The 24,535-nt window shown below is 48.9% G+C and overlaps 1 protein-coding gene across 1 annotated transcript in view; it reads left to right on the plus strand.

Annotated features, from left to right (window-relative positions):
- The window catches only part of GRIK4 (glutamate ionotropic receptor kainate type subunit 4), a 436,221-nt gene that overhangs the window by 336,428 nt on the left and 75,258 nt on the right, over positions 1 to 24,535 (plus strand). Inside the window, exons 11-12 of the mRNA XM_010357001.2 lie at positions 9,928 to 10,035; positions 17,022 to 17,225. Coding sequence (XP_010355303.1) covers positions 9,928 to 10,035; positions 17,022 to 17,225 — 312 coding nt within the window. The remainder of the gene's footprint in view (positions 1 to 9,927; positions 10,036 to 17,021; positions 17,226 to 24,535) is intronic.

A 24,535-nucleotide genomic window follows, 5' to 3' on the forward strand; every position in this document is an offset into this window, starting at 1 on the left:
TGAGTCACTGCACCCGGTCAGAGCTTGCATTTGAATAGGCCTTGATACTTTTGTCACATCTGTAATTGCCTCAGATCATCCTAATAAGGGGACAAGGGAAGGGGAGCTATTTTTATCTTACAGGTAGCAAAATCAACTTCCCAAGACCATGTAGTAAGTTGCAGGGTGGAACTTGAACCCAAATCTCCTGACTTCTGGCCGGCTGCATTCCCACGAAATACACAATGGTACTGTTAAATGGTACCGTTACCTTATGTTCCCATGGCTTATTGTGGCTCGTCAAGGGCCATCATGTACATTATCTCAGTTGCTTATCAACAACAACAAGGCTGTATTATGGGTAGGCAGATTCATTTCTTTCCAGATGGAGAAGGTTCAGAGAGGCTAAATGCCTTACCCCAGCTCATACAGCTTACGCATGGGAGAGGAGGGAAAAACAATGTGGGTCCTCTTGTACCCCCTGAATCCCCTTGTGCCAAGCTAGCTCCTAGGCAACCACTCTGGGCCCTGGTCAGGATCACTCATACGGGCTCTTTGAAGTGACTCCCTTCAGGGCTGTATTCAGTAAACAAGTTCATGACGATCAGAGAGGAATGTAGGAAGGCCCAGGTCTTAAGGTCAAGACAACATACACCTGTCCTAACTCAACCAGATGGTATAGTAATAAATAGAACCTAAGTTCCAATCTCAGTTTAATCTCCTGCTAACTGTGTGACCCTCACCAAGTTGCTTGACATCTCTGAGTCTCACTTTCATTCATTCATTCATTTATTCAACAGAAACTGGTATGAAAGTGCCTACATTAAGCATTATTATTGTCTGAAGTATCGCCATTAAGCCTACATTTCTCAGGTGGGAATAATAACAAGGTTGTTGTGCAGAATCAAGGAAATTTATGTAAGCAGAGCACATGGCTGAGTGCCCAGAAAGCAAAGGTGATCAATAAGTGTTTGCAAAACCAGAATCTGAAGCCGAAGGACTTACCCTGCCTTGGGGTTACGGTGGCCTCCCTAGAAGAAGCTGGATCCTGGCAGCACTGAGTGCAAAGAACAATCGTCTAAATGTACATAAAATATTAAATGTTATAATGCTGCGTGCACACCCACGGATGCAGGCAAAGATGTGAGGAAATCCCTCGAGGCTTTAAAAATGAATCTCTTTTTACCTACTTGAGAGGGAACAAAGTGGCAAAATGACAGCCCTGTGTGATTCTAGGCGGGAGTGAGAGCTGTGAGCAGGCAGGATTGCCAGGGTTCCCCCTCAGCGGCAGGGCCTGCAAGTCCCAGGGATGACACCCAGGTGAGCCCATGGGCCTCCAGGACTGGTCTATAGGAAAGGGCCTGAGGGGTCACTGACTGCAGCGTGGAAGGAATCCGAGTCACAGAGAGAGGAAAGGACTTGGCAAAGTTAATTTCGTCCCTGCTTACACGCCAGGCACTGTGCTATGCCTGTTCCCATCGCTGTCTTGACTCTCAAACAAAAGAGCACAGTGGTTAGGAACACATGCTTTGGGGATGCAGAAAGCACCGGTTTACATCCCCATCTTGGTACTTAGCAGCATGTGACTTTGGGGACATTCGTGACCTAACCTTGCTGAGATTCAGGAGGTTTAAGATCTGTAAAATGAGTACAAAATAACTCCCTCTTAAAGATAGGCTGAAGGTTAAATGAGATACTATAGGCAGTGTTCCTGGTGCATTCACTTAACTTGATTTTATTGAGCATCTGTGATTGATAAGCTAGGCACTGTGCCAGACTCTAGGGATAAAAGGGCAGGCAAAGCTGGCCATGATCCCTACTCTCGTGAAGCTTATTATCTAGTAAGAAAGACAGGCCATAAGCAATAGTCACATCAATGAATGTTTGGAAGGAAAAGAACGTGGTTCTGGGAGGAGTCCGACTTTGAGGGATTAGCAAGGAAAAGCTTCCTGGAGGAAGGGACCTTTGAGCTGAAGCCTGAGGGAATTAACAGATGTAAAGTAGATCAAGATTTGGCAAAATTTTTTGTCTATGAAGGTCCACATGATAAATATTGAGACTTTGCAGGTCACATGGCTGTGAGCGAATCTGCTGTTATAGAGGAAAGCAGTCACATGCACAAATGAAGGGGTGGGGCTATGTTCCAATGAAACTTTATTTCAGAAAATAGGGAGTGGGCTGGATTCCACATGTAGTCCAGGATTTGCCAACTCCTAAACTAGCTGAAAGGGGCTGTGGGGCAGGGGTTCATGTGGCAAGCAGAGTTCCAGACAGGGAATGGCATGTGCAAAGGCTGTGGCAGGAAGGAGCCTGTCGCACTGGAATGCAGGAAGACAGTAGCTGTGGCTGCAGCACAGGTAAAGCTGGACCAAAGAGCATGAGAAGAAGATGGAGAGTGGAGAGTGGGCAAAGGAAAGACTTCTTGGGGCTTTGCAGGCCATGGCAAGGGGTTTGGTCTCTATCCTTAAGCCAACATGGGAAAGAATTGAAGGGTTTTAAGCAGGGACTGGCATGTATGTGAGATTTGGTAGTGACGAAGGCTGCTGCTGTGTGAAGAACAGAACAGGGAGGCCCAGAGTGGATTCTAGTCCCAGGCAAGGTCAGTGGGGATTTTGATTAGGGTGGAGGCTGGGGAGGGGTGAGGCTCGAGGAAATTAACTGACTTGTTCAGGGTCACCTACCTGTGGCCATAGTACCAGGTACTAATGCGGGTCTCCTGATGCCAGGTAACACACTGCAGCCTCTATCAGGAAGCAGCAGAGGACCCCTGTGGTCCTGGCCCCTGGGTGCAGGACTTTCTGCCGTGCATTGCTGCAGAAGTGACCAGCTTGCTTATGTTGACCTGGGGTCACGCAACAGACCAAATCCATGTCCCTGATACTCATTCAGTTGTACAGTCATCACCTTTCCAAAGAACTATGGGTAGCCCCTACTGATGCCACGGAGCCATTCACTACAGCCCTGTGACCCCATCAGCCCCCTTGTCTAGGCTCTCCTTACAATTCTTTCAAGCTTGGTCCTTAGCTGCTCTACCCAGGGGTCCTGCAAAGACAGAGGCTCAGAGACAGCAGTCCTAATAGGAGCAAGAAGTGATGGCTCACAGTGAGAAAAGAAACAGACGCTATGAGAAGCAGACAAATTAACTTATAAAAGTGCAGAACTGCAGGCAGTGGCCCTCCACATTTCAGTAACCCCAGGGGTAGCACTGTATCACGGCACAGTGTAATAACTGGCTACGTAATGATAACACTGCATATTAAGGTAGACAGGCTCCCTGTTCAAGAGGACAGAGGAACATAATAATTCCTTTAGAAAGGAGTTTTGGAAACAATGGTTTTGAATAAATAATTAAACTCTCCGAAATTTTAGTGCTTAAGGAGCAAGATCATTATTAATTTATATCCACCTGTGTCTCTTGGGGATGCTGGGTAAATGATACATGTTGTGTACGTGCAAACACATCCCATATCGATTATATTTACCTACATTTTAATATTTGACTAAGCACTCCTATCATAAAATGTTTCTTGTAATGGCATGAAGAATCTGTAGGTAGAAGGACTACACATTTGTTTTAAATATTGTGGAATCAATTAAGCAGCCATTGGCCTTGTTTCTAATCCTATTTTTTCTCCTCACCAGCTTTGCGACTTAGGTAAATTATTAACATATCTGGACCCTGCTTTCCTTACAAATACAGTGGGGTGGCAATGGGATTAGTATGCACGACCTTCTAGTGCCCAGCACAGAGCCCGTGTGAGTATGGCGGGCAGCAGGCAGCAGTCAAATGCTAGAGCCGGCTCGCCCCAGCCTGCAGGAGTCTGTTGCACACATCCGTTCCCAGCTCTGTGCTTGATGACATCATGTTGGCAGCTTTAAATCAGCCGTAGTGGGTGTGTTTACATCACAGAAACTAGCAAATGCTACACATCAGAGCCTTTTTTTTTCTTCCCAGGAGAGCCAGTTTGTAACATTTCCTAACTGCCCGTGGGCAGGCACTGAAGCACTGTTAATCTCTGCACCCTAGCCCTTCGCTGTCACCCTATTTGTCAGCTGAGTTGGTCTTTCTGCTCTGCTCTAACGCAGCCTACCCTACTCCTAGAATTTCTGATTTAGTCATTCTGGGGTGGGGCCCAAGAATTTGCATTTGTTTTCATTTTTAATTTTGGTTTTTAAATGTCCATCTCAGAGAAGAAGATAATTTACGTTTCTGAGAACTATGCTTTGAGACACCAGTGTCATCTGCCTAATCAACTAAAGCCCATAGTGTGAAACCTTTCGCAGAGCACGCAGGAGATTCCACCTTCCGCCTTGGGCAATGGTATTAAAAACTAATAAGGGTTGACACAGTACTTTGCACATACACCATCTTCCTTAATCTTAAGAACCCTATGAGGTAATAATTACTATGTTAATCCCCATTTTATAGATGGGGGAAACAGGCTCAGAGGGATTCACTAACTTACCCAAGTTCACACAACCCTTCCGCAGGAAGCCAGGTTAAACTCTTGTCCAACTTTGCATCGGTGGCTCTGGTTGTGCAACGCCCAGGGATGAAGTCCAGCTCCAACTCTGCATTCCCAGGGTGCTCTGGCAGGGCCACATCAGCCCAGAGGGGTGCTTTTTTCTTTTCTTTATTTTTTATTTTTTATTTTTTTTTGAGACAGAGTCTCGCTCTGTCGCCCAGGCTGGAGTGCAGTGGCCGGATCTCGGCTCACTGCAAGCTCCGCCTCCCGGGTTTACGCCATTCTCCTGCTTCAGCCTCCCGAGTAGCTGGGACTACAGGCGCCCGCCACCTCGCCCGGCTAGTTTTTTTGTATTTTTTAGTAGAGACGGGGTTTCACTGTGTTAGCCAGGATGGTCTCGATCTCCTGACCTCGTGATCCACCCGTCTCGGCCTCCCAAAGTGCTGGGATTACAGGCTTGAGCCACCGCGCCCAGCCACTTTTTTCTTATCTGTATTAAGATGCTGTATGTAGGCTAGCAGTTGCCCTGTCCAAATCCATACCTTCTCCTCCTTCACTGCAACCCCTGGGGCCTCTAAACAGTGGAAAGGCAGAGCAAGTGCGAGAGACAAAGTATAGAGGGAGCCAAGGAGAGACATTATTTGAAGCAAAATCAAGCCTGCACATGTGGGCATGTGGAAGCGGCTTACAAAACAGCTGTTCCTACAGGAGGCTTGGGGGGCAGTTGTCAGCGGGGTGGAGCAAAGGGATTTGGCTGGAGGCAGAGCCACAGATTGTCAGTGATGAAAGAGCTGTATCTCCTGCCCACTTCTGGCACGTGTGTGGCTTCGAGGGTGCCCAGTGGGTGGGGCAATTAGCCTGTATCCCAGGGCGCCTGGCTCTGAATCTCCCTTTCCTTCCCACTGCCTTTCTGCAATTAGATTGCACTGGATAATGGCTGCCAAGCCGCTTTGTTGGATCTGATGAGTTTATTAATTTCTTGGGGGCTAGTGGGAGGGTGGGTGGGGGATTCGTTTCCTGACTGGAGCTTGGGGGCTAATTAGTCTCTTTGCCATGTCCCCAGAGGAGGAAGGTGGGAGGGCGCGCAGTTCAGGCTGTTGGATCTGGCTCTGGGTATATCGTTTCTACCCCTGGCTTTTACCTATCTCATGGCTTGGGTAAGACCAAGGAGTCTGGGGCTGGGGCTTCTTTGAACAAGCGGTTAGTGAGGATTAGACCCCTTGAGAACAGTGGAGGTGGGAAAGTGGGTAGCAGAGAGCTGAGGCCTTACTGGCTCTGTTGTATGAGGTTTAGGATGACAGAAAGGACTCTGAGGAGTTCAGTCCTATTCCAGATATCCCAATGCTGACATCTAGCCCCATTGCTTTTTCTGTTCTTTCTGCCTAAATATAGCCCCTCCCAACCTAGGAGACCACTGGGGGCCAATTCTATCCATTTTTCAGACAGGGAAACTGAGCCTCTTTGAGGACAATAATTTCACCTGGCTTTGTGGAGTGTCGAGGCCAGGGAGAAGAAAGCTAGCTATGTATTTGGACTTAACGGATGGTGGGGGCTCTAGAAGCCATTCCCCGGTTAGCCTGGTTAAGTGAAGGGCACATTCGTATCCCCACCCTAGGAGACAGCAGCAGAAACAGGAAAGATCACAGAATTAGGAGTCACAGACCTAGGTTCAATCCCGTGCTACACCTGCCAGCCAGGGGACCTTAGGCAAGCCATTAAACCTCCCTGAGCTTTAGTTTCTTCTTAACTAAAACAGAAACACATGTAACTACTCGAAAGGGTTGATGGGAGAATTCAGAGATGATAGGCTGGATACATCGAACACATCAGGTGCCCAGTAACTATTACCCTTTCCCCTTTCATTTGGAAACCTAACAGCTCATCCCTCACCCCTGCAGAGAGGAGGAGGAAGGGGAATCTTGGTCCATAACATGGCCTGGCTGTTCCCTTTAAGAGACAGTAGGAGCTCCCAAGGCCAGAGGAGGGCTCAGAGAAAGAGAAAGTGCCTTCTGCCCATGCCTCACCACCAACAGCAGTCTGTGGAGACAATGGTCCCCCCCCCTGCCCCCTCCCCGGCTCCCTGCTTCTAAGGCCAGGCCCAGAGCAAGGGTACAAGCATAAGTAAGGCCAGCACCTGCTGTCCTGAGCCACACTGGCTGCTCGTGGGGGAGACACCCAAGTAAACAAGCATGTGCAATTGAATGGTGGAGGAGTCAGACAGGATGACCAGGCAGCCTTCCTCGGGAAGATTCATCTGCGCTTAAGAGTGCAGGGCTGGCCAGGCGCGGTGGCTCAAGCCTGTAATCCCAGCACTTTGGGAGGCCGAGACGGGCGGATCACGAGGTCAGGAGATCGAGACCATCCTGGCTAACACGGTGAAACCCCGTCTCTACTAAAAATACAAAAAAAAAACTAGCCAGGCGAGGTGGCGGCGCCTGTAGTCCCAGCTACTCGGGAGGCTGAGGCAGGAGAATGGCGTACACCTGGGAGGCAGAGCTTGCAGTGAGCTGAGATCTGGCCACTGCACTCCAGCCTGGGTGACAGAGCGAGACTCCGTCTTAAAAAAAAAAAAAAAAAAAAAAAAAAGAGTGCAGGGCTTAGTATACATATGTAACAAACCTGCACGTTATGCACATGTACCCTAGAACTTAAAGTATAATAAAAAAAAAAAAAAATTCAGAGCCACAGGCCCTATCTGTAGATGAACTGAGTCAGAATCTGCATTTTAACCAGAGGCTGAGGTGATCCATATGCACATTGAAGTGTGAGAAGCACTGGACACCATGTCCAAATAGTGTCCTTTTTATGAGATTCCTCATAAAATTAGCTTATGATAAAGTTTATCTTAAAATAGTAATTATATGATTGTGACAGTACACATAATTAAGAAAAAACCGTGCTTCTCCAAATAAGAGTATTTGTTACTGTTTTCAATCTTTTGAACACTGTGAATTTTGTGGTTGGTCTCATTTCCCTACCTGCTTTGGCAGTATATGCTACCACTTTTTAGTACTGTATGGTAGTCCTTTTTGAAAGCACTTTTCTTATCCTTTTATTTGTTGATTTGTATGTCATTCACATGCTCCCTTTGCCTTGATACCTTCAGTTTTTAAAATTGTTATATGGTGTATAAGGTGCTTCAAATTCTTAGTGGGATGAGTATAAAGAAATAAAACCAGAATAAAGAGCCTAAATATTTCCAGGGGGGGAAAAAAAAGAGTGCAGGGCTTAAAGCTGAGGCCTCTCAGCTGACAGGCTCTGTGACCTCAAGTTGGGTGGGCTCTTTTGTTTTGGCCTCCGTTTCCTTATCTGTAAAACGGGGCTTGTTGTATGGATATGTATGAGGCCTTGTTTGTAAACGGCAAAGGAATGTGAACATGCACAGAACCATGCTGCCCTTGCAGAGATGGGGACAGCTGCCCACCCTTTTCCAGGTGGCATTCTTGCAGGGCATGGACGGGAGCATTTGGTCATCTCCCCTTTTCCACATGAAAGTCCCAACTGTAGAGACCGTAAGGCTCCTGCCTGGAACTGGAGGCCCACGAGAGCTCCCAGCTGATGGTCCGGGGTGGGCCTGGCTGACCCTGCCGTCCACATGCTCCACCTTCTCCAGACTGAAGGCAGGGAGCCGCTCCCTCTCACTCTCAATCCTCTGGCCCCCATAGGGTGGGAGCGGCAGAAAAGGGTGCAACATGTCTTTATTGTTGCTGGAAATTCTGTAAAAGAACCCAGAGCCCAGCTCTGTGGAGTAGAAGTGCCTGGCATCTGTGGAACTTGTGTGGGTCTTCCAGGGAAGCTGCTGCTGCTGCCTGCAGAGGCCTGGCAGAGAAGGGTGTGTGCGTTTCACTGGGTTTTTAGCCAGCCGTCTCTCCTGTCTGCCCACCTAAAAACACTCAGCAACAGCAATGATTCGCCAGGGGCTCCAGTTAGTAGAGATATATTGGGATTTTATGTATATAGAGGTGTGTGTGTGTATTTGTATATGTATAAAAAGAGTTATGGCCAGGTGCAGTGGCTCACGCCTATCATCCCAGCACTTTGAGAGGCCAAGGCAGGAGGATTACTTGGGTCCAGGAGGTCGAGACCATCCTGGGCAACATAATAAGACCCCATCTCTTATTTAAAAAAAAAATTAAAAAGAGAGATCCACTGGGAAAAACAAGCAATCTAAAACCTCATTTCTGTTGAGTTTAGGTTTAGGTAACTTTCCAGAGTGAAGAACTGAGTAAGTTGTGGATTTTTTTCACCTGGTGGTCTTTGAGACAATGAGACACCCAACAGTAATATATTGTATGTTTAAAAACTTGGTAAAAGACTACATCTCGGCCGGGCGCAGTGGCTCAGGCCTGTAATCCCAGCATTTTGGGAGGCTGAGGTGGGTGAATCATGAAATCAGGAGTTTTGAGACCAGCCTGGCCAAGATGGTGAAACCCCATCTCTACCAAAAATACAAAAATTAGCTGGGGACAGTGGCAGGCACCTGTAATCCCAGCTACTCGGGAGGTGGAGGTTGCAATGAGCCGAGATCGCACAACTGGACTGTAGCTTGGGCGACAGAACAAGACTCCTTCTAAAAAAAAAAAAAAAAAAAGAGTACGTCTCGTATTAAGTGTTCTTATCACAATAAAATAAAAACAGAATAAAGGAAACAAAACACAACAGAGAAAACAAAAGACAACGTGGAAGGAGAGCAGCACGTATTGAATGCCAGGTTAAATACATTCTTACAATGACCCAGTGAGGTTTCTATGATTATCCCCATTTTATAGATGAGGGAACATGCTCAGAGAGGTTCACTAACTTTTCTAAGGTTTCATTGTTGAGATCTGTGTTCCTGAGTCTGGGTAAATAATGGAACATGCCCTGGCACGTATATGAGAAGCTTCAAGAAAGCAGGACAAGCATTACCATCCCCATTGATAGGTGGGGAACTGGAGCTCTGAAAGACGTGGATAACTTGCCTGAGTTCTCACAGCTGGTAAATGAGTCAATCTGGACTAGACCTGTTGAGGTTCATTCATTCATTCATTCAGCCATCCAGCAAACATTTATCCAAGGACACAGTTCTCTCCAGTATAGCCTTCTCATTCTTATTTTGATACCCAGAAATGATTGAAGGCAGGCCGGATCAAAAGAGCTGTACAGCCCATCCCTGCCTCAAAATAATGTGATTCCACATGTTCCGTTCCTTTCTGTGTGAGAGAACTTCACCAAACTGCATTCGTTCCTGATTTATTTCTCCATTTTCCTCTCCCACCTCTCCCCCACGTCTTTATTCCTTTCTTCCCTGTTACAGCCCCCGCTTCCCTCAGCCCCCCAACCCTGGGTAATAGTCTCCCTGCTGCAGTCCAGCCCCCTGCTCCATACTGCACACCCCTCCCTGCTCATATGCAGCCCAGCCGGAGGCAGAGGGCAGTCTCTTGGCTCCTTCCAGCCCTGAAGGCCACCATTTCTTCCCAGTCCTCTCCGTTGGTCTCCTTAGATCGGCCAGTGGCACGTGGCAGAGGGCCTCAGCATGGACAGCCGCCTGTATGCCTCCAACATTTCGGACACTCTCTTCAACACCACCCTGGTCGTCACCACCATCCTGGTAAGTGGGCTCTCCCGGGCTCCCAGCTGCAGCTCCCTGGGGTGCCTCCCCACCTCTGAGCACTCACAGTCTGCCCCTTGAACAGAAGATGGGAGCTCTAATCACAGCACTGAACCCAATTTCTGACAGCGTAATTACACTCAAGTTGCTGTTTCATATGGAAATGATATTTGATGAATTCCGGAGCAGCTGGGGGCAGGATCAGGGTGGAGAGACACCACAGTTTGTGGATGCCTCTTGGGGGCACCCTGACAGCTGGGGCAGCTGTGCAGGGGCAAGGGAAGGGGACCTGTGACACAGAGCGGGGAGCTGGATTCAGACCCTGGGGACCTCTGCCCCTTCGCAGCAGCCCACCTTGCTGGGTGCCTGCTGTGTACATAACAGGACCGTCCCCCACCACATCCTGAAGCGGACATGGAATGTCTGTGGGTTTACATGGCCTGTTTCTTCATTTCCAGGTGATAAAAAGAGAGCTCTCAGTCTATAGGGCGAGAGGCCAGGTGCAGTGGCTCACGCCTGTAGTCCTAGCATTTTGGGAAGCTGAAGTGGGAGGATTGAGGCCAGGAGTCTGAGACCAAGCCGGCTAACATGGCAAAGCCCCGTCTCTACTAAAAAAAAAAAAAAAAAGAAAAAAAAGAAAAATTAGCCGGGCACGGTGGCACACATCTGAAATCCCAGCTACTCGGGAGGCTGAGGCACGAGAATCACTTTAATCCAGGAGGCGGAGGTTGCAGTGAGCCGAGATTGTGCCACTGCACTCCAGCCTGGGTGACAGAGTGAGACTGTCTCAAAAAAATAAAATAACATCTATAGGGCAAGAGACCATTTGCCCTTTTTTTTTTTTTTTTTTTTTTTTTTTTTTTTTTTTTTTTGAGACGGAGTCTTGCTCTGTCGCCCAGGCTGGAGTGCAGTGGCACGATCTCAGCTCACTGCAAGCTCCGCCTCCCGGGTTCACACCATTCTCCTGCCTCAGCCTCCCTAGTAGCTGGGACTACAGGCGCCCGCCATCATGGGCATTTTTAGTAGAGACAAGGTTTCACGTGTTAGCCAGGATGGTCTCGATCTCCTGACCTCGTGGTCTGCCTGCCTCGGCCTCCCAAAGTGCTGAGATTACAGACGTGAGCCACCGTGCCTGGCCCATTTGCCCTTTTTATTTGATTCTGTTGTATTCAGTAATTGCCAAATTCACCCTCCCTTCCCTGCCCCCCTGCCATGTGCAAGGTGCTGTACCCAGTCCTGGAGACCAAAGATGAGGAGGACTCAGTTCTATTCTCTGTCCTGAGGTTGTAAGTTAGTAGATGGGATAGGTGAAGTGCATATATGGCCAAGGTATTATTTGTCTTCCCCTCTGAAGGCCTTATGTTTAAAAGATTTGTCAGTTAAACCAACTGCATGTATTAAGTAGCCATTAGTTTGTTCCTCCCCTCCCCCTTTTAACTAATCTAAAGCATGTTTCCCTGCCTGGCCCAGCATCTTATTAGCAGGAGATAGCCAGTGGTACCACACTGATATCATTGCAGCCCAAAACAAAGAGGCGATGCATGAGTTCGCCTCCTCAGCCTTATCATTGCTAACTGTGCAAGGTCTGCAAATGTGTCCATGTCTTTTAGGCTTTTGGAGATAATAAAAAGAGTTCAAGGACCTCCATCTCTAGCTTTATGAACTACTGGGGCCCAGGCGCCCTGGGCTGAAATGATTGATCTACTGTAAACAGGAGATAAAAGCCAGAAAGAGGCGCACACTTAGAGGTGTGGAGTTTCGAGGAGAGAGAGGTCCCCTCTATGGGGAGATCAGCAAAGCCTTCAGGAAAGAAGGGGCATTGACGATGGGCTCTGAAAGACAGGGAGTGAGTGGGGAAGAGGACATGAATGAAGGAGGGCATCATCAGGTGTTCAGGAAAAGCAGAAAGGTACAGGTTTTCCTGAGAAACAAACACTGGTAAGAAAGGGAAGAGGCAGAAGCCAGAAAAGTGGGTTGGGTCCATAGCGCTTAGGAACTTGAATGCCAGGCTACTAAGTTTCCCTTCATTGTCATGAGATGGAGTCACTGAACATTTTCATTCATTCATTCATTCATTCATTCATTCATTCACGTGATGACTGTTTATTGGGTGCTGCTATATGCTGGGCACTGTTGTAGGTGCTCAGAGTGCATCCATGAACCAAAAAGACAAGAATCCCTGCCTGTAAGGAGCTTACATTCCAGCAAGGAACATGTGACAGATAGGAAAAAGCAATGTTGTCAAACAATGAATTAGAAGGCTGCAAGGCTGAGGAGAAGGAACTAGAGCTGTGAAGGGCCTGGGGTGCTGAGACGGTCGGCGGTGTTGATACCCAGTGGTCAGGGTGGCCTCTCCGGGAAGGGGAGCATTGAGCAGAGACCTGGTGGTGAGGACACAGCAAAGTGGTTGCCTGGGGAGGGGTGTTCTTGGCAGAGGGAGCTGTTGAAGCAAGGACTGAGAGTGCAGTTCCAGCCCCCAGGGTTTCACCCACGCCTATCTCAGCTCAGCCTTAGCTTATCTGAACCAGTGTGAAAATGCCAGAAAGATGAGAGGGTTGCAGTGTCGCTGTCCAGCAGAAAGTGGGGAAGAGCCTGGCTGAGTCCACTTCGGAGAAGGGTGTGCAGCACCCAGTGTGATTGCTGGGACCTCCTTCCCGCTGTCTTCTTAGTCTCTAAAAAACCTCTGGATCTGTCCTCTTCTATCCATCCTCAAAGCCCCTGCTCTAATCCAGGATTGGGGCCCCTCTACTTCTTTCTCTGGAACCGCTCCATACTCTGCTGGCAGGCTCCCTTCTTTCTCTGCCTGTCCCGTGACCCTGCTGTCAGCATGGTCATTTGAAAATCAGAATTGGCCTGACATTTCCTTCCTTATAATCCTTCAGCCACTGCCCAGGCCCTGCTGTCCCTTAGCTTGGGACATAACCCTTCGTAATCAGGGCCAGCCCACCTCACCTTCTCCTCCCCCTGCAGCGTTCGGTCTAGTGCCCCTGGATGACTCAACACCTGCTCGCTGCATCCTGCCCCTGCCTGCCTTGGCACATGCTGTTCCTTATGCCTGGGTTACCCTTCCCTCTAATTTGTGTTTCCAGCTGGAGATGCCTATGCATCTGCTCGGATGTCACGTCTCCAACGAAGCCTTCCCTGTTCTAACTCCTGTCCTCTCCTGGTCTCCAGCATTTTGCCCTGCCCCCTTCCATTTCTCTTATTAGAGGCTGTTGTTTAAAGCTCTACCTCCCCTTCTAGGATGAGAGCTCCTTGAAAGTAGAGGGGCTGACACAAAGTAGGAGCTCAATAATTAGAATCTGAGTGAAGGAAGTCCTTCCTACAGGGTAGGGGTGTCCCTTAAAAGCCAACAAGACTTTGGGAGGGAGATGGAGAAGTGACTGGGCTGTACCTCCAGCCTCTCAGAGCTGGGAATTACACTGTGCTTGGACCTCTGGCACAGGTCCACGGCTATGCCAAGTCTGCAGGGTCCTGTTGCTAGTCTGGGAAAGTCACCCTGATTTGTGCGTGTGTGCACGTGTGTTTATTCACATACGTGCACGTGCTTACGAGGGGTGGGGTGCAGGCCGGACACTGGTGTGTGAGGTGACACTTAACAACGTGGTAAGTACAACTCAAACAACCATTAGCCTTGGTTCTTTGCTTGTGGGTGTGTGCTACAGTGGCTGATCCAAGCTGACAGATCTCACCAGGAATGATGATCTTAATTCAGTCCCCGGGCGACTATTTGTGCGTTTTCCCTGGCAAATGAGAATCCTGAATGATTTATCCCTTAAAACTCAGCACGTATCCATGTTGTCTCCCTGCTCTGGTCAGGACACAACGGGCACACTTGGGAATGTGTGGATGATTTATTGGTTAATGCCAGCAAACACATGGAAGTGGCTGCTGCTCCCATTCCCTGAACACCTTTTCTGTATCAGACCTCGTCTTCAGCGTTTTGCCACATTCTCACCTTGCGTTCACAGCACCGCTGCTAGCACTCAAACCCCCAGCATTCTCCAAAGTGGCAGTGAGCCCTAACCATCTCCATCCTTGGGCTTTCCAATGCATCTCCAAGACCTTTGAATATGTCAATAAGTTTTAAATTAACTTGAGACTAGCAAGTGTTTGGGAAGGAGCATTTGTGTCACCCCTTGGGACAATTAAAGATACAATGGGACATTACCAGTCCTGAGATGGAAACCCCCAGCCATGCCCTGTCCATGAAGCCATTCGTTTGCTTCTTACTCACATGACTGGTAAGTGCTTAATGCTGAGTCAGGTAGGGGAACCAAGCAGGTGACAAGTCCGTCCCAGGCCCCACTCCCATTCCACCTAGAGCAGGCGCAAATCAGAAAACACTGGAGGGCAATTGTGTGGGTCCTGGCATGAGAGCAGGGTAGTTCTGAGACGTGGGTTGGCACAAGAGGAGGCAGTGTGACTCTGCGGACAGAGATGAGCTAGGTGAGGTGGAAGATGGGGGAGTGTGTGGAGAGTTTGTGTAGGGAGAAGCCCTTGTGCTGAGGACGGCGTGTGTGGAAGGCAGGCCAACTGGCCCTATCTCATTGACATGACAGTGGACTCATCGTGAATCAGAATCACATCACCTTCTACTCGGAGCTCCTGCTCCTTGACGTACGACCTTTGCCTTCCGGCTGCCCACTTCATCACGCCCACACCATCACGCCCACACTCTGCTCTCCTGCACAGTCCCCCCATGACCTTGGGTCTGTCTGGCCCTCCATCTTCCCCCGCCTAGAAGCCCCTCTCAGAGTAAGCTCAACCCGTCAGGATTTCAGCACTTTCCTCTCCTGGCTCCTAGAATCGTGGTGTGCAGGTTTCTCCACGCACACCTGTACCCAAGCCTGATTGTCCCTGCCACCCCTGCTCCCAGCTGCCTGTCTGCATCCAGCCTCCCCCTCTGCAGCTGGACTTTGGTAATCCCTGAACCCAGCTCTCCTCTCTCCTGTCGCATCCCCTGAGTGGCTCTGCTGAAAATCTTCCCACACACCAAGCCTCAAGCCTATCTGCCCCACTTTCAGCACAACTCTGGGGCCAGCACAAGCTCCCTCCTCTCTGTGAACTCACCCACACCCTCTACCTCACCTCCAGGCTCAGGCCTCAGCCTCACCCTGCCGCCACCCTGCCTCCACCCTGCGCTTCCTGAGCCCTTGCTCCACCAGCTAACATGGCTCTTTCTTCCTCTTTTCTCCCCTTTTGCAGAGATTTTCCCTTCCTGCCTATAAATATACCCTGGACTGTCCCATCCTAAAACACCGTCGCCTTCACCTTTCCTACACCCTGCTGCCCTTCAAGCTGCCCTCAAACGTAGGGAGTGACAGAATCACAGAACTGGGTGGGCCCCAGGACCCTCCAGTCCTGCTGTTTGCAATGGGGAAGGAGCTTGGAGGAGAGGCGATCTGCCCTCTCTGTGCCTGCCACCTTGCCTCCCTTAGCTCCTAACCTGTCAAAATGCTGGACCACCCTCACTCCTGTGGCACTCGCTCACTCCTCATCCTATGGAGTCCTGCTGCCCCCACCTTACCTGCCTTCAGAAGGTCGGCAGTGACAAGTGATCCACACGGCTGGTTCCTGGCCCTGCTTGGTCTGTGAGAATGGTGGGAGTGGCTACATCCTCTGTCTTCAAATTTCCTCCTCCTTGACGCTAAGACCACGTTTCCCTGATTTTCAGCCTTCCTGGCTGCTTCTGTGTTGTCTTCTGTGGTTGCCCTTCATTTCCCCACTCTCTTAGACCAGGTTCTCCCAGGGCCTCTTCTTCTTCCTCTTCTGCCCTTTCTCAACTCTTCCCTTTGACGGTCTCACATATTCCCCAGCTTCAGCCTTGATCTCTGTACGACGTGTCCAATCTCTGGCCCCTGTCTTACCCTCGCTCCACATTTTAAACACCCAGTGGGGGCACTTCTGCCTGCATAGCCTGCCAGCACCTCAGATTCAACCTGTTCCAAATCCTCCTCCCCTCCAGGCATTTGAGCCCCCCATGACACCATCCTCTGTTGGTCATCCACTGGGCTCCAAGGCTCTGAGGACCCACACCCAACCAGCCAGTCATCAGGCCTACTCCTTTCTGTGTCTCTTACATCCCTCTGGCTTTCTCCAATCCAACCTGCAGCCCAGGATTCAGGGTCTCATCTCAGAAGAGGGTCTGTCCTCACCCCTGGATGCTTCCTCTCCTACTACTTAATATTCCTTGCTCACAGCCTTGCATCTTTAAAACGCTTGATGTTTCCCCTCTATACCTTGTGTAATGTGCAGCCACCATATCCTGGCGTCTGAGGCCCACCCTGACCCTAATCCATCCGTCTACATTTCTCCTCCCATCTTGTCCCTGCTCACAACCTGTGCTCCAGCTACCCTGGAAGGTCTATCGTCTACTGAGCAGCCACTCAAGATCAGTGTCCTTGATTGTGCCTTCCCCTGGCCCATGCCTTTCATTCGCAGCCCTTCCATCTCTCAGCGTTCCGCCTCCTCCAGAGCCCAGCTTGGATCCCACCTTCAGCTTGGAGCCTTCTCTGTACATCTCACTGGAGATACCTGCCCTCTTCCCAATGCCCTCCTTGGACTGCAATTGCTCATGTACCTGTTCTTACCTAGCCTTCTTATTGCAGACATCCTTATATCTCTGATAATGCCCAATCTATGTAGATAGGTCTGCCTGGAATAAAGCAGGGGTAGAAAAAAAGAGAGAGATAGAGGGTGCAGTCAGATGATGACCTTAAACAAGATGAAGCAGCTTGAGCCTGACCCTCCATGCAGTGGGAACCACTGTGTGTTCCTGACAATAGAAGCACCTTGAAGGACAGCTTTAAAGAGCACATCAGGGAGAGGAACTGGTCATCACCCCAAAGTAGCCCATTACCCACGTCACTTTCCTCCTTCTGCCCCATCTCCTCCCCAGCCCTCTGTGCCCCGGCCCTCCCCATCACATGTGGCTGAGACACCAGGGCTAAGATGAGAATGACAGCTGCCCAGTTTTGCTGCAGGAAAACCCGTATTTAATGCTGAAGGGGAACCACCAGGAGATGGAAGGCAATGACCGCTACGAGGGCTTCTGTGTGGACATGCTCAAGGAGCTGGCAGAGATCCTCCGATTCAACTACAAGATCCGCCTGGTTGGGGATGGTGTGTACGGCGTTCCCGAGGCCAACGGCACCTGGACAGGAATGGTCGGGGAGCTCATCGCTAGGGTAAGGAGGGAACAAGTGATCTGGGCCTGAGGGTGGGCTGGGAGAGATGGGAAGGGCATAAGGTTGTGCTGCACGCTCATGAACCCTCCATGTGTTCAGTCAGTCATTCATGCATTTGTCATTTGTTTGTTCATTCACTCTATAAATCTTGCCTGGGCTGGCACAGACGTGCAGTCATGGATAAGCCTGCAACGATCCCACCCCGTGGCTTTCCCGGTCCAGAGCCTGTGACAAGTCGTGGAGGCTTTGACTGGTTAACACAGATTAGGGAGTTTGGGTTCCATTTTTGGTGCTTTTTGATTGTTCTGATTATTTTGTGGCTCATTAGCACTCCCTGGCAGAGCTTGAACAGGCCCTGGGAGAAGAGAATGCACCCACATCAGCTGACTTGGATGCTTGAGAGATGCTGCCAAGGGAGACGTAGCTAAATAACAGGGCAAAGGGACTGACTGGCAGAGAAGTTGGTCACAGCTACAGTTATTTTCTTTCATCTTGTATTATCTTTGGCTGGCGTTCATGTCCTTTTACGGACTGAGGGCCAAGGTGCGCTTGGACCTGCTGTAGATTTTCAGGGTGAATGTGGAGACGTGATTAACATGCAGGTGAGCATTGGTGAATGTCAGACATCTGTTAGGTTAGAGCAAGGGTATAGAAAGTTCTTCCAGGGGGAAATCTCTTGTTTTCTTTGTACACACTATTAACAACTGTAAAAATTAATTAAATCATTGCTAATTCACCATCCATACTTCCATAACTGAGTTTTAATGATCAGGATAGGTGATGAGGACATAATGCAGAGAACACAGACCTGGGTTCTTGGTATGACCTTGATCCAACTCTTTTCCCCTCTGGATTTCAATGGTAGAAGGAGCTCCTGCAGCCTCCCAGCATGTGCTGATGTGCAAAGTGTTTTACATGCATTATCTCTAATCCTCTTTAAACACACCTTTTAGCTGGTTGTTAGTCCCACTTTACAAATGAGCAATCGAGCCCAGAAAGCTTGAATGACTTGTCGGGAGCTATACTGTCAGCATAAGGCAGAGCTCAGATTGGAACCCAGATCTTTTTCTTTATTGAATTAATATGCTTTAAACCCTTTATATCAAACAAACTTGGAATATAAAATAAATTTTTAAAATCCTACTTTTCAATGGTAAAAATACTAGCTGAGGTATTAAATAAGCAGTCCTTGACAAGGGATTGGGAAAAGTCCTATGTAGATGAGAACTGTGGAAAAGGTGTTTAAGAACTGAGGAGAGAGGATACTTCAGGAGTTTGCCTGATGGAATATGGACGGCATCTGCAATGAGCCAGCAGGGTAAAATGGCAAGCCTTGTTCTGGGAATTCTGAATGACCCAGGGTGACTGGAGTCCAGAGAGGGCTGGTTCAGAAGTGAGGACTTGCTTGCAGAGAGGGGCTTGCAAACAGAGGGCCGACAAGTCAACAGAAGGCTACAGAAGGCCTAGGGAGCCCTGGACGACTGCCATAGGGTTGGGGATGGCAGGGCGAAGGCTTCAGCAGAAAGCCCTCCGCGGTTCTTGAGCCTCAGGTTTTGAGATTGAAGCCTGATGATGTACGTGCTTAAGTGGAAGAGGATTTCTGTCTTTCTCTACTTAATCTTTCAGACCCACTCCTGAAACATTCTTCTTATTTGGTTTCCACTGTGAAGGTGCAGCTCAGTAGTTAGATCATAGAAAGCCGAAATGCCAGGCCTTTTCTTTACCTTCTTACTGATGTCCTCATTCACCTTGAGCTGATTTCTTTGGTCTCCTTGGGCTGCCTGATAACTGGTAGGGTGACTTCAGGGATGGCAGTGTCAGTGCACAGCCATCTCCTTATTAGCCCCCTAATGAGCTGTGACAGACTGGAGGACAAGAAGAAGAGTCTGGAACTCATAGACATGCAGCCACACACCGAGTGACTTGAGCAATCAGAATCTTAGAATTCACCCCAGATCTTCTTTCAAGCAAAAATACTGCTGCTTTGGTCTCATTGAGACTTGGCTACTTGACATGAACTAATTAATTAACCCATTAATTCAATAAATATTTATTGAACATCCTCCACTCTTGTAGACACTGGAGATACAATGGGGGACAAAATAAACATGGACACAGCCTTCACAGATCTGCTGGACTAGTGAGTGAGACAGAGATCAATGAATGGCCGCATTCTTGTGTAATTTCAAGCTGTGATAAGTGATAAGTGCAGGGGAGGCAGAGTGGAAGGAGTTGTAAGAGAACATCTAGAGGACAGTAGAATGCACTGTGGGTGCATAAGGGGGCTGCAGGGGGAAGGCTTCCCTTGGGATGTGTGCGCTGGCTTGGGGAGGATGGCTGGGAGTTTCCTGGGCAATGAAAAGGTAGAAGGCTGAAGGCTGTTTGTGTGCCACTGGGGTTGGTCCTGGGTGGTAGTTGATAACACTGGGACCCCACCATCCCCAGGTTTGAAGGATTGAGATGTTTTCCAGGATGTTCCCCTAGGATTGTGGTAGCCCTCAGGCCTGGATCCCTTCTTTGTGACCCCTTTCCCAAGCTGCACAGGAAAATTCCAGTGGCTATAACAGCAAGCAGAGGCTCCTGTGAGGCCCTTGGGGCTATTGAATGTGCTGGCTGAAAGAGACCTTAGAAGCCATTGCATCTAAATCTGTCCCTTATACAGATGAGGAAATGGCAGCCCAGGGAGGTTAGGTAACCTAATAAAGATCACACAGCTAGTAAGTTCAGAGCCAGCATTTAAGCCCTGGTCTGTCTGATCTCAGTACTCGTGATCTAAGAGAACACAAATCTTGATGTTAGACAGACCTAAGCTAAAATTTCCGTTTATTCATTTACTAGCCATGTGTGCTTAAGTGCATTATTTTATCCTTTCCAACCCTGCCCCCACAGCTCTAGTGTTCATCATCTGCAAAGGATTTTTTTGGTAAAGATTTAAAATAACACACACACAGAGAGAGAGAGAAAGAGAGAGAGAGATAAACTATTTGGCATACAGGAAGTATGAGAGCTGTCTTAGGCCAGGCTCCCTAGAAAACAGAGCCCAAGGTCAAAGCTTGCATGCTAAATCAAGGAGTGCAAGTACAGAGACACAGAGGTGAGGGAAAGGGGAAGGTGGGAGGCAAGCGGGGAGAGTATGCAGAGGGGGTGTGTTAGCTGCTGGTCATAGCTTTGTATTAAGCACAGCTGACTGCTCAGCCTGCAGAGGCCCTATGAAACTATTGCCTCACTAAACAGTCCACTGCAAGGAGGAGGAAACTTGTGTCTGTGAGTCCCATCTCTCACTGACCGAAGTTCACACCACAGGAAGTCACCTCCCCAACACTTCTGGGTTGTGTGCCCAGACCCTTTGGCCACCTTCAAAGAAGTTGGCTCCCAAGACACTGGTAACAGCACTCGAGGTGCAAAGCATAACATGTGGGCTGATCTAGCAAGTGGGTGAGAGCTGTGACCCTCTCCTTGCCCACAGCCTGGCCTGCAGCTGGATGCGCCAGTGCAGGTCTGGTTACCAAGGAGTCCAACGTATCCTTGCATCACAGCAGCCCAAAGAAGCCTCAGGGGTGGAGGCTTGAGGACACGGTGCAAGGAGTGAGGTGAGGCAATACAGAGATCAGCCAGAGGAGACACCATGGGCCAGGCCAGGCCAGCAGGCAGAATACCACCAAGGCAGTGGCAGAACCTGCTGAGCCTCTCTCCAGTGAAGACTGGAACTTCCCTTTGTGAATCAGTAGAAGGCAGTGGTGCTGGGTCATCTTCCTGGAGGGTTATTGGTAACAATGTGGGGAAATCCTCATGGACGTGCCTGAGCAAACGTGGGTATGAGCTTTGGCCCCAGGAGTGATTATCTTAGGGACACCAGGCTGTCTCTCAATGCCCTTTTCTTGTTCAAGAGGTATATGTTTGCTAGTACAAAGAATAAAATTAGGCCAATGGTCAACAGCTGAGAGTGAAAACCACTGTAACACATTGGGTAAGCCTAGGATTTCCTCTTGGGGGTCCAGGGATCCTGCCCAGACATGGCCATCCTGCAGGCATGGCAGCTCTTCAGGTGCTCTCACTTATCCAGCACATGTGGAACTTGGGAAAGAAAGGGAATGTGTACAAAGATGAGTTGCCAGGGTGTGTATGGACAGGGCTGCCCACCAGTTTCCCCTGGACAACAAGCAAGGTTCATGTAACTGAAACTGCAGCAGAAGCAATGAAAGTCGACATAAACGAGAACCTCCCCAGCAAGGGGCTTGGGGTTGACCAAGGAATCTCTTTCTTTGGAGAGTTTGGGGAATATAGTGACTGCTTGTATGTCTGAGTGATATGAATTGAAGTGTAGAGGCCCAGGGTTATCTCCAGTGGAAGTTGTAGAGCCTTAGTCTTTTCACATTTGTTATCACCTGCTTACCCAAAACAGTGGGTGCTGTGGTTTGAATGTGTTCCTCTAAAGTTCATGTGTTAGAAGCCTAATCCCCAATGCAACCATGTTGGGAGGTGGGGCCCAATAAGACTCATGAATGGGTCATGAGTACTCTGCCCTTAGGAATGGATTCATGTCATCATCGAGGAAGGTTAGTTACTGGAAGAGCAGGTTGTTATAAAGTGAGTCAGGCCTCTGGTGCCTCTCTCTGTCTTGTATGCTCACTTCTGCCATGGCTGACCTTTACCGGCTGGCAATGCCATGCTCTTGAACTTTCCAGCCTCCAGAACTGTGAGCCAAATAAACTTGTATTGTTTATAAATTGCATAGTCTGTGGTATCCTGTTATAACAGCAGAAAGCATACAGAGACCATGGACTTAGACATGTGGTTATGTATTCATTGTGGAGGAGAATTCAAGCGTATTTTCTGCATATTCATGAAAATCATCAGAGCATGTCTTTTGGTGTAATCCCATTAAAAGGGGAAGTGTGGTTGGAGTGGGAGCAAATGGATTCACACAAACTGGGCCAGCTGGGTGGCCTCTCACCTTGGGGCTATGTGTGGGCAGTGGAGATGAGAACGGTGGTTGTTTGGGAGGCTGTCAGGTTTGAATTTGTTTTGCCTGGTCAGCTCCTTCACAGCTAAGCCCACAGAAGGCCTGAGCAGCAGTGATTTTGTATCTCATTGGAGGTGTGCTTGGCAGAAAGGAGAAAGACTGGAGTAGCTTGAAGAAGCAGATGCCCCAGGACTAATCCCAGGGGCCCTCTGTATCATGCCAGTACATTTACCTGAATGTATAAACAGTTTCGGTGAAACTGTTCAAGGCATTCAGATACAAAGATGAATTGATAGTCTCTAAACTCAAGAAGGCCACTCTTTGATAGGGGCCCCATTTGGGTAAGAGCAGGGTGAGAAGGCCTATGATGGGAAAGTGCAGGGTGCAGAGAGAAGACTGGAGGAGGGCTCTGCACTCTGCCTGTGACACGTGGGGAAGGACCCTGTGGGAGGTGATGCTAGGCCTGAATCTTTAAGGATGAAGAGACATTGGCCATCAAAGAAGAAACATGGAGAGAGAAGAGCATGCCGGTGAGGAGAGAGTGCAAGAGCCAAGTCATGGGGACTCGAAGGTGCAGGGGTAGTTTCCATTTCAGGAACCACACAAGGGTGGGTCTGCCTGGAACAGAACATGGCAGTAAGGGAGTGTGGCCTGTGGGCAGCTGTCATTGGTGAAGGGCCTGTTTGAGCTGCAGCATGAAACAAGTGGGCAGGAGGGCAAGACTGGAGACAGGGGAGCCGGGAAAAAGGCTTTCATTGTTGCAAGAGATGGTGAGAACCAAAAGTAGCTTGGGAGTTAGAGGAAGGTACAAATTCCAAAACTCTCTTTAATGATAATAGGCTGGGCACAGTGGCTCACGCCTGTAATCCCAGCACTTTGGGAGGCTGAGGCGGGTGGATCACCTGAGGTCAGGAGTTTGAGACCAGCCTGACCAACATAGTGAAACCCCATCTCTACTAAAAATACAAAAATTAGCCGGGCGTGGTGGTGTGTGCCTGTAATCCCAGCTACTCGGGAGGCTGAGGCAGGAGAATCACTTGAACCTGGGAGGTGGAGGTTGCAGTGAGCCGAGATTGCGAGTCATTGCACTCCAGCCTGGGTGACAGAGTGAGACGCTGTCTCAAAAAAAAAAATAAAAAAGTTTTTTCTCTTATACAGCAGTAGACTTGCTTTTTGAAAAATAGATAAGGTTTAAAAAGCTAAAAATTATTTGTAATTCCACCACCCAATAATACCCATGGCTATTTCTGTATCATGCCTTCCAATGTTTAAATGCATATATGTTTTACACAAGTTCTTTTTGTAAAAAAGGGGTTGTACTATATGCAGTGTTGTGTAACCCATTAAAAACTATTTAATAAAGAAATCATCAGGACTAGGGGACCCAGTGGATGTGGAATGTGAGAGAGAGGGAGGATGTAGGATGACTCACCAGTTTCTGACTTGGACATACGGATGGTTGGTGGTGCCCAGCATTGAGGTGGAAAAACAGGTCTGGAAGGAGAGAGAGGCTGCATTTAGCTTTGGAAATGGCAAGTTTAAGGTGCCTTTTGGACATCTACTTAGAGACTTTCAGCAGAGAGTTGGCTAGAGTGGGCTTCAGCAGACTGAAGGCATAGACTCTAAGGTGAATGGATGGGAGGGTGCGACTGAAGATATGAGTAGGGAAGGAATCTTTCAGGGAAAAGAGCACATGTTCAAGAGGGAGGAAGACAGGAGCCTGTGAAGGCGGCCTGAAGAGAATGGGTAAAGAGGTTTTCTGCCTCTTGAAAGGAAGTACAGAAGAGCATTTCCCAGGCTGAGCAATACGGGGGTCACAGGCAAATGCAGTTTCAGGGGGTGGCTGGATTGAGGTCCAGTGGGAGTGATTGAATTGTGAACAAGAAGAGTGAGCAGAGGAGATGGAGACAGTGGCCTGGGAAATACTTATTAAAGTCAGGTGGCTATAAGGGAAAGCAAGATAAAGGGTTGTAGCTAGAGGGAGCTGTGGCGCTGACAGATTGACTGTAAGTCAAGATGAAATCCCTTATGTAAGCAACTGCTCAGAATTGAGAATGCTTCTCTTATGGATTGGGGAAATGCAGGGACATTCATGTGGCTGGAGCAATATTGGAGTTGGGAGTGTCAACAAAAGGTAGGCGGGATGGTGGCTGGAGGTGATGGAGCATTCAGAAAAGGGTTTTGGAGTTTTTGTCGAGATGCTAGTACTTCTTCCCATAGCTGGTACCTGGGAACCAGCGCCGTCAGGCAAGTATCTGTCTGGGCGTTGTCTTAAACCCTTGACATTTGGGCAGTGATTGAATGTCTACAAACTGCTTTCACAAGCATTAGCTCTTTCATCCTTTAC

The sequence above is a fragment of the Rhinopithecus roxellana genome, chromosome 15 (genome assembly GCF_007565055.1).
Source record: "Rhinopithecus roxellana isolate Shanxi Qingling chromosome 15, ASM756505v1, whole genome shotgun sequence".
In the NCBI taxonomy this organism is placed as follows: Eukaryota; Metazoa; Chordata; class Mammalia; order Primates; family Cercopithecidae; genus Rhinopithecus; species Rhinopithecus roxellana.